At 38.7% G+C, this 10,444-nt stretch overlaps 1 protein-coding gene across 3 annotated transcripts; it reads left to right on the top strand.

Moving 5' to 3' along the window:
- Positions 1 to 1,120: 1,120 nt before the first annotated feature.
- On the top strand, positions 1,121 to 10,129 carry C1GALT1C1 (C1GALT1 specific chaperone 1). Of its 3 annotated transcripts, none has more exons than XM_072429342.1 (2): positions 1,121 to 1,198; positions 3,971 to 10,129. In XM_072429342.1, the coding sequence occupies exon 2, from the start codon at positions 3,976 to 3,978 to the stop codon at positions 4,927 to 4,929; it is 954 nt and encodes a 317-aa protein (XP_072285443.1). In that variant the 5' UTR covers positions 1,121 to 1,198; positions 3,971 to 3,975; the 3' UTR covers positions 4,930 to 10,129. The 3 variants fall into 3 exon arrangements, with proteins under 3 accessions (XP_072285443.1, XP_072285442.1, XP_072285441.1); XM_072429341.1 differs by having other exon boundaries at positions 1,169 to 1,250; XM_072429340.1 differs by lacking the exon at positions 1,121 to 1,198 and adding an exon at positions 2,101 to 3,275.
- Positions 10,130 to 10,444: the final 315 nt, after the last annotated feature.

Here is a 10,444-nt window from a genome sequence, read left to right as displayed (position 1 = left end):
TTTCCTCCGCTGTCTTTACATCAATGAATATCTTTGATTATTAACAAACGCTTTAATTTGTCCTGTGGGAGGCAGACACCGAGCAACATCTGATGGACTTATATGGCTGCTTCCCATTACATAGCTGGGAAGAATAACAGTCACTCCAACAGTGTCATTGTCACATTTACTCTTGAGAAGGAGAACAGTGCCAACACTGTAGAAACTGTATTTTGTTTGTTTGTTTTCCCTGTGTTGTATAGATTCTAAGTACTATAAATTGTTTAATTTACCCCAGCCAGAATTTACTTTATTACTTTTTTTTTTAATAATCCCTAATGGTTTAATTCCTGGAAAGCCATCCAAAGTTCCAGAAAACTCTTATTCACATGATGCAGATGGAGTCCTAAAGTCTTTTTTCTGACAGCAACTGGTTCTCTCTCTAAACTGGTTGCTCTGCACAGTTATGCAAAGAAAAATAGGACGGGTTACTTGCATAAATCGACATTGGTGACCTGGCTGGGGGCTTTGTGTTTGTACAAGCATGTTGTCCACAATATCCCTGTAGGATAAATGTATTGTTATCCAGGCGTTTCAGTGGCTCTTGTATGTCCTCCCCTATTTGTGCAGCCCCTTACCCCAAGAGTGCTTGAAGTGATCAACACATGCGATTAGCCTCTTTGATGATTTGTTTATATATGACTTATGCAGGGAACACTTACATAAAGTATATGCGAAACACATTGAGTGCTACATTCCTGTTCTCTATGCTATTGGTGAACAGCAAAAAAAAATACTTCACAATACCAAATATTTTTAAATAACAACCTTTTTATTTTTATGTAATTTTTGTCTTTTAACATGTATTCAATAAATACTTTGATTTTAATAATTTTGTTGCCTTAAAAATCCAGCTTTCTGTCTGTTTTCAAGTCTTTGAGTTAAAAAAAAGCCAGCAAAACTGGCATGCAAACATTTACTCCTTCAAAATCAGATAAAAGCTAATAAAGAGGTGACATGAAAAGTAAATGTTGACATGCAACATAACAAACCCAGAGGTATTCTGCCAGAATCAATCATGGCTGCCAAGCCAACGCATAGACACGTCAGACCTGTACACGTGACCACATGTCATCTGCGCATGAAGGCGGAAGTAATAGATCGGGTAGACGGGTGAGCTGGAGGCTGTTCTATTCTCTGTGGCTGAGGGGTCTGGCGGGTGAGTAGAAGCTGCTGACATGTCACCATGGATTTCCGTTCTTGTGTTTGGGGTACGTTCTGTATTCCATGACTGGATACTGCATTGTACGTCACTGGCAGACATGGATCATCCTACACACAGTGAGGCTTGTGCGATCCTGATAATGTTAGCTATACAATTACAAATGGTCTGACCAGAGGCCATGGCGGCCAAAGTTTAGTACATAATACAAATCTCTCCTCCAGTACGAGAGAAGATGGGCCATCTCCTATGCTGCAGACCAATACAGTGTAAGGGACCGCACACCTCAAATATGGGATCATGGAAATTCACTCATAACCACTTGTTGTGTTTTTACCCCTTCCATTATACCTTACTGCCAAGGTTCCAAAGTCTGACAGTTTATATCCCTCTGCTTCTCACCCCTGCTCTCTCTTACACTCCATGTTATCCATCTGCCCTCCTGTGTTCTCTCTCTCTCTTCACTCTCCTCTTTCTCATCTTCTCTCCTCCCCTCTCCTTTTCCACTCTCTCCTCTTTTCCCTTCTTTCCTCCCCTCTGTTTTCCCTTCGCTCCTCCTCTCTTGTCTCTCCTATCTCTCCTCTTGTCTTTTTTCCCTCCTCTCCTCTCTTCCCTCCTCTCCTCTCTTCTCTCCTCTCCTCTCCTCTCTTTTCCCTTCTCTCCTCTCTTTTCCCTTCTCTCCCCGCCTCTCTTTTCCCTTCTCTACCCTCCTCTCTTTTCTCTCCCCTCCTCTCTCCTCCCTATTCCCTTCGCTCCTCTCTTTTCCCTCCTCTCCTCTCCTTTCTCTCTTCTCCTCTCCTCTGTTTTCCCTCTTCTCCTCTCCTCTGTTTTCCCTCTTCTCCTCTCCTCTGTTTTCCCTCTTCTCCTCTCCTCTGTTTTCCCTTCTCTCCCACCCCTCTGCTCTTCTCTTTTCCCTTCTCCCCTCTCCTCTCTTTTCCCCTCTTTCCTCTCCTCTATTTTCTCTTCTCTTTTTTCTCTCACCTCCTCTCTATTCTGCCCTCCATTCACCCGAATTGCAAGTACACTACTCAATAAAATGTTCCTTCGTGCATCGTTCTTTTTAATCGTTACACAAAAGTAAATTGCACTGCAGAAAAAAAAAAAAAAAGTTGTGTTAGAACAAATTAAAATAAATGAGCTATCTTACTTGAGTGAATGTTATTAATGCACTGTAGCAGTGTAGATGGCCTAATCTCAGGAAAATAAACAAAAATATTAGTCAGGGTACCACAGCGCAATGAAAAGAATAGATTTGTGTTAGTTTTTTTGCACAACCCAATACAGCTGTGTAATGTGTATTGAGGTGCAGAGTGTAAGGATGTTAAACTGGCCTTCGATCAATGCATATCTATTTTTGAATCATAAAGCTTTACACGCCCCATGAACACTCGCAGGTGTTGTCTGTGGGGGAGGATTTCTTAATGTCTGCTGCATTAGTCAGTTTACACTAATTGGCAGTTCTTCTCCCTCACTTTGTCCTGTTCACCTAATGTCTCCTAAATTAATCTGGCACGAAAAGGTTGATTCAAATTGAAAAAGGTACTGTAGCTGACTTTCTAAAAATAGAAGGGGAATCACACACATCACAAGTTTAGGAAGTGAACAAGAGATACAAGTTGAAGTAGAAATTCAGTTTTAGAAAACAAATGTATGAAATACAAAGCCAGGCCTAAGCAGCAATCCTCCCCTTCTAAATGGAGCTGTCCTTCAGAGACGGGTCATTACTCCAGCAGCTTTTGCTCCTTTTCTAGTTAGAATGATGGCCACCCTTATCCATCCCATTTCTTCTGAGCCCAGGCTGTCATGGTTCCTTTCAATACGCTGGTCTAGGTGCAACTTGGAGAGTTCCTAGTGCTGTCATCAGGGGCTATGCTGCAATAAAAAAAAAAGTGCTTGATCTCATGCATGCACAAGTACCATTGGCACTGATTTTTTTTACATTTGGGGAAGACGTGTCAGGGAAAACCCAGAAAAAAGAAGATGGTGACATTGGACAGAATGCCAAGCCCCAGAAGAAAGAGAGAACGCGGGACACAGTTTGTGCATGGATTGAGGGTAATTTTAACAGGTAAAGGTAAGTAGAATCTTTTTTTAGCTTTTTTTGTAAGCTTTAAGCAGGAATGGAGGCTACAATAAAACTTATCTTTAAAGCAGTGTCACATGTTGGTTAAATAAATGCACACCTGCTTCTTGTATTGTTTCCTTATATGACTTTCTGTCTAGAAGCGATACAGGTGGTTCATGCCTGATATTTGTCATGAGTTCTGAGGACTATTAAGAGCTTGCTATAAAAAACTGCACAAAAGCTGGCCAGTTCCATTCTTTTATGACTGCCTAAAGCCCGTTTCTATGTGACAGACAGAAAACTTTACATTTGTTTTTGACCTAAACACCTTTATTTAAATGAAAACATTATGTATGTAACTTATGAAGTAAATGTAGAAGACTAATGTGTGAGCAGCCTATTCTAATTTTCTCTTATTGGATTTCTGTTGTGCACTGTGGATGCAGCATAATAATACATTTTTATGATAGTTTTATGGTGGTATAAACCATAGGAGTGTTGGTAATCAATCTGATTCATGTGATCTGAGAGAAACATAAAGCTGACCTCTCATTTTACAAATGCTACTTCCCTGGCTGATGTGATCCTATTGCTATGTTGTTTTCCAGCAGTGATTGGAAATGAATGAAATTGATATCAGCATTTTTCTTTTCAGGCACGTTTTTTTTTTGTGTTTTATACTCCTCTTTCATTTTGTGTTGCAGAAAACATGATTTCAGAAGGAGGTTCGTTTTTGCGGGGAATGCTGATAGGATGTGCATTCTGCATATTGGTTACTCTCCTAGGACACGTTAAATTGAGTCATGAGCCCTCTGCCCCTCATGAACATCATCATATTCAAGCCCCTAATAAAGAGGAAGTTCTTAAACTGATGGGGACAGAGAAAATGGAATTGAGTCAGAGCATGCGAGTCTACTGTATTATTCTGGTCAGACCAAAAGACTTGAGTCTGTGGTCTGCTGTGAGAACCACCTGGAGCAAGCACTGTGACAAAGCTGACTTCTACAGCTCCGAGCATGTGAAGGTGTTTGACTCCATTGCTCTTAACACTAATGACATGTGGGTTATGATAAGGAAAGCTATTCAAATGGCATACGAAAAACACAAGGATGAGTACAACTGGTTTTTCATTAGTCAGCCATCCACCTTTGCTATTATTGAAAACCTGAAATATTTCCTTTTGAAAAAAGACCCATCAGAGCCATTTTACATTGGTCATACTGTGAAAGAGGGAGATTTGGATTATGTGGACATTGCAGGTGGTATAGTCCTAAGCCTTGAGTCTGTAAACCGATTCATTGACGTGATGAATAAACCAGATAAGTGTCCAGAAACTGGTGGCATTATATGGAAGGTCTCTGAAGACAAGCAGTTGGCAATGTGCCTCAAACACAAGGGTGTGCTGGCTGAAAATGCAGAGGATTCCGAAGGTAAAGATGTCTTTAATACAAAATCTGTGGGTACTCTAATTAAAGACGCAATGGCAAGTGACCCACAGAAAGTAGTTGAGGGTTGCTGTTCAGACATGGCAATCACCTTCAGTGGACTATCTCCTAACAACATGCAAGTCATGATGTATGGCGTGTACAGGTTGAGAGCGTATGGACACAGCTTTAATGATGCATTGGTGTTTTTACCACCGGACAACTCTGATAATGATTGAACAGACTTTTCTTGAAAAATGCATTGTGTGCAAGTGTCACTGGTATCAGCATCAGATGATGGAGATGCAGCTTAATCTGTGTATATGTGTAATTTACAATCTTGGATTTGTGTACAGTTTTTCATTTCCTGCAATCATATCAGGACTGCAAATTATAACAAAAACTGAAACAGATTTTACATAGTAGGACTTTTACAATCAAATTTTATTTTTCTAACTATTTGAGAGCTGGGTTGATCTTTTCCGTTTCAGCGGTAAGTAAGCTTTGTACAATGCTATTGGCATCCTCCCTATGGGAGAGTGAAAATGATTTCCAAGCTGAAATCCATCATCTATATGATGAATGGGTTTCACTGAATTCTCTTCCTAAATAACACACATGGGTAATTTTATAGGGACTGAAGGATAGAAGGAGTGTTCATGTAACCTCCAAATGTTGGCTTTTATTTCATAGCCTAAAATACTAAACATCTGTTGGCCCTGACTGGGTTTTGTTTGGCCAGTCCTTTTATTTTAAGTTAGCAAAAGAAAGATAAAGACCCTGTCAGACTCCATGCAGCTGACAGCTCCCTGCCTCCCCACAAACTGCTGGCATGGGGTTGGGAGAAGCAATCCACACTGCTGGCAGCAAGATTTGCACACAGGTACGATGCAGATCTTCAGGCCATGTCTGCATGGTGAAAAGCAAAATGTCACGTGTACCCCATCATGATTTGCTGCAGCTACATGCAAAAGAGGGTCCCAGCTTCTCCCATTTACCCAAATCAGAGAGTTTGTGACCGCTGTGGTATACTACTGGCCTAAAACGACCCTAAACAAATTTTCTATATAACAAGGACAGAAAGCTATTTATTATTTTCATGTCTGATGCAATTTTTTTTACCCTCCTTTTAGCACTACTCCTGTGTAAGGATGAGCAAGTGATTTTTTTGCAAAAATTCGCCAAATTTTTGTCCCTAAACTTGGTATTGTCACCAACCTGTGTGGTGGAAAGATGTGAATTTGTGTTAACTTGTCTCATGTGCAAAAAAATTTATAAGGGTTCCTTTTGCAAAAAATGAAATAAAGGTGACAGTATATAGTTTTTTAAAGCTAACAGGTTCATTTTAGATTTAACTCGCAGTCTACAAAAGATGGCTACCCACTCAGTAGTGTACCTTTAAATTTGTAAAGCTAAACTTAAAAATTTGCAGTGACCCCCTCTTCATGTGGAGCATTGATTTTCAATGACAGAAGACAATTTTTCTAATCGTATGCAGTCTCAGCACTGTGTTGGAAGTCTTTCTTTGCTCATGCATGGGAGTTGCATAATGACGACCCATCCGATTGTTTTTATGAATGAAATAAAATTTATACATTTAAAGGAACAGTTGTGCCTGAAGAAAAATATTCTAGACTGTGAAGCATTGCGAGCTAACATTTATGTAAAAAAAAGTTATTTTTACATTCTTTTTTCACTTGGGAAATGTTTCCATAATTTCCTTTATAATCCCCCTCACCCAAAAAACTTGGATGACAAAATAGCGTTCAAAGCCTTTGTAATCAACCCGATTTATTTATGTATCATTTTAACAAAAAGCCAGAAAAAAACAACTTTCCTCAATCACTACTCCTTTGTGAAGCAGTCCTATGCCAGGTTACTAATTCCCAGCCTTCATTTAGCAGTGCTTTACACTTGTGTTCATCCTCTGTACAATGTGTTAAGGTACTTTATTTTTTATTTCATATTATTTCATTTTATTTCATAAACAGCCGAGTGGTTACTGAAAACTGCTGGGGAGTCCGGGGAGAACACTGTGTAGTTTTATCGGGAAATAATCATTGCTTCATTTGGTGGCTTCAATCTTTATTAGGCTTATATGGAATAGGTACTGGCAGACATCCCAGGTCTGCCCTTAGGGGAAGAAGAGTAGCTACGGGCTGTGTTGGATTTCAGATGCTTTCCGCAGTTTTGACATCGGGGACAATTTCCTGCTCTACCTCCTACATAGCCTAAATAATCGTCCAAGTGGACATGTTTATGGAAACTTCTTTTTTTGTTGTATTGTCCCTGCATGTGTTATGGCCTATGCTCCCTGCCATGTGTATTTGTACCCAGGGTTAGATTGTCATACCAGCAATGTTTAAATGTATTCATCAGAGATAATCATATAGTTATCCTTGGTGTCAGAGCATAATGATACATGGTTTAACCCTGAAGGAAACAACAGTATCCAAGTAACATTCAACACTGGACAAAGCATGTGTAGTGTTCCTTGTGGAAAACAGTTATCAGAGAGCAGGACACATACAATACCTATAGGTATGGGCTATATGGCGTGTTTCATCCTTAATGAATGGTAGACTCCGACATTAGGCCTCCTTTTCCAATGTTTGATTGCTAATCTTGATTTAATACTTATGATATACCAGAACTCCAGTTTCCTTTCAGTATGACTTTTGTGCATGTTTGATACCCATGACAGACTGAATGTCCTGTTTAAAAAGGAGTAGATAATAAAGAAAAAATGATTAGCTGAAACTTATGTCAGAGGAAAGTATTAGAGAGGTTTTCCTGCCATTTTATGGTACCTATGGTTCATAGGCAGACCTTTACTTTCACAGTCTGACCTGGGTATCTTATGGCCAGTATACAATATGAGGATACATAAAACACCACTTATCTTCTGACTGCTAAAATAGATTTCTGCTGTGCCTGCTTATTTATCTTCATAGAGTGCGTCCCATAGTTATCAATGTCAGCATCATGGTCAAGTATTTATAAAATGTATTACCTACCATTCATCACACAAAAAGTAAACAACCCACTTAGGGTTGTGATGATGTACACCAGTATTCTCCTCAGAAATGTTTTTAAACTGGGTGGGTGGAAGCCCCTTTGAATTGTGACCTAACTTTTCAGTAACCATCTAAAAACAGCCAGATGGTTACTGAAAAGTGCTGGGCGGTGCACCCAGTTAAAAGGGGCTGCGGAGAACATGGTACCCTTTATGTGTCGAACCTGAGCATTAATACTACACATATCACATGCGTTTCTGTGCTATTTAACTTTCATAGCGGTGTAGTTGTCTGTTGTGTGTTGCGTTTTCAAAAGTGCTGCCTGCATGATTTTATGTGTGTTGTGCCTTGGGCAGCCTAGTCAAATGAAAGGACAATAATGCAACACACACTAAGATGTGAAATGAAATTTGCATTTTCAAAAACACAAAGCACAGCCAAAGTAGGTACTGACCATTAAAGTTTGGGATAGTGCCAGAATTTTTGTAAAAGGTACTGTTGCTGTCAACCAATAACCACTTATTAACATAAAATATCAAAACCACTACCAGGCACCTCTACAAAATCTTCTCTAATACAGTTTGCAGTAAAAAATTATAATCTGTACAAAAAAAATAGCATTAAAATACAGAAGGAATAGTTCACGTGAATGCTAAGAAACAAAATATGTGGTTGTCTGCAGATTCAGAGAACAATTTTAAATAGGATTAAAAGTCTATGATTTTACTTATTGGTGATAACCAGCAGAAGGTTTGTGTGGTCGTTACATGAGCCTTGAATTTAGAACATTAGAGAGAGTTACATTATCTTCGCCAGTATACCTGCTGTTTCTCTCTGTATCTCTATGAAAGTGTTTCTGCAGCTTCATATTTAGTTTTGCTCATAAAAGTTCACTCTTAAAATTGGATGCAACAGACTTTTGAGATCAAGTGAGACTATAATTGGAGCTGGAACAAAAATCGTCCCATGTGACTTTTTCAAGGGAAAACCTAGTTGTGTAAAGTGAATTAATACAGTGCATTGCTGAAATAATGATAATATGTGGTGAAGTTGTTTTGAGGACACATGGGCATTCCCTAGTATGTATTATATCACATATAGAAGATCATTCTAACAGTAATAGTCAGTCATATCTGAGCATGCTCTAAAACTAAATGTTACCTAGGTCAGCTGTCGGCTAATGCGGGAGATGTTTGAGATCCACTTTGTCACATGAAGACACTGTCTGCTTTGGAACTAACATTGCTTTAGGTAGCTAGGCAGTGCCAGGTTATAGCAGAGCCATGGCAGATACCCTTAAAAAAAAAAGCAAAGTGACACTGTAAGCTGTCTGCTTCTACCCTTCCTGGATTCCCAAGAACACTATTTTTCCTTCCCTTTCGGTAAAAGATCTTCCCTTTGCTTCCCATGATGCAATGGCTCTTGTCTAAGCAAATTGCTACTAGGCCTGAGCACTTAAAGTTGTAATGGGGTCTTCATCCTCCTCCGCCTTTTTTTTATAAAGTCATTATTTGCATACCAGTGTTCGACTTAGACATTATTTTAAGCTGGGTGGAAAGAAGTTGTAGGTATGTGGCAGCCCCTGTTTTGTGATCTAACTATTCAGTAACCACCTAAAAACAGCTGGGGGGTTACTGAAAAGTGCCGGGTAGTGTGCCCAGCTAAAAGGGGCTGGGGAGAACACTGCATACGATTTCAACAGGGCTCCTGCAACACATTAGATAGGAGGCTGTTTGATGGCATCAGCAGTCATCTTACACAGTCCCTGCTGTATTGTTTAACATGTTTTTTGCACCTTTACCAAGTATTGTGCAGATTTTCCATTCAGGAAATAATATACCTTTAGAAATGAGTTGAATGAACTGAAATTAAATGTTGCCTTTTGACACTGTAACAGCTCTGCTTTATGACCCTTCATTTGATTCTAGCTCATGTATGGCATTCTTTTATTCCCTCATAAACTGGAATCCAATTCTGACTTGACTTAACACATAAGCTTAAAATGACCTTTAAAACCAATGTTCGGCATACAATGTTCTGTGATATTCTAGGTATATTCTAAATTAAAAAAGTAGGGTTCTCTGGGGTATATATATATTTTTTGCTATATTTTTTATTTGGTGTGTGAAATTCTAAAAACTTTTTTTGTAAAAAAAAAAAATAATAATTATTTGTAATTTTATATGTGCTGGAAAATTTCAAATGTACTTCAACATAAAGATTATTTTATATCAATACATGCTGGTAGATTTTATTTTCTCCATGGGTTTCCTAATGAAATGATTATCAATCAGTATTAAAGCAATGTGGTGAAAGATTGTTATTTATCTGTAGTACACATATCAGAATACATTTTTTTTGCTGCTTTTTGTTTTTGGCTGTGTTGTCTGCTTGTAATAATAAATGGATATAAAAACATGAATTCATATAGTAAAATGTCATTGCTACATGCAGCTAGCAGAATACCATATTTTGCCATAGTAGCTCTTTAAGAGACATGCATATTATTGGTGAAACAAATGTTTTAAAACCCAACTACAGTCAGAACCCTTTTTTTTGGAAATGGAGAAGAGAAAAAAAGCCTCACAGATTTGCAATCTCCAGGTACGCTTGTACTCAATTTCTGCAAAATCTTCTGGTTACTTTAAAATGTTTATTGTGCTGACTAGCTGTCAAGTATGAAAGGTATTTTTTTTATTGTTCAGTTTCTATTCTGAAACACACCTGCTGTCCCTAC

This window comes from Pyxicephalus adspersus, chromosome Z, assembly GCF_032062135.1.
Source record: "Pyxicephalus adspersus chromosome Z, UCB_Pads_2.0, whole genome shotgun sequence".
Classification (NCBI taxonomy): Eukaryota; Metazoa; Chordata; class Amphibia; order Anura; family Pyxicephalidae; genus Pyxicephalus; species Pyxicephalus adspersus.
The sequence above is the reverse complement of the archived record's forward strand: the minus strand, read 5'-3'. Positions and strand labels throughout refer to the sequence as shown.

Bases quoted from the DNA above. Each gene is read 5' to 3' on its own strand.
- C1GALT1C1 (XM_072429340.1), top strand. From the start codon at position 3,182: ATGGTGACATTGGACAGAATGCCAAGCCCCAGAAGAAAGAGAGAACGC. The intron at 3,276-3,970 runs GTAAGTAGAATC...TTTGTGTTGCAG, and splicing joins GGTAATTTTAACAGGTAAAG to AAAACATGATTTCAGAAGGA.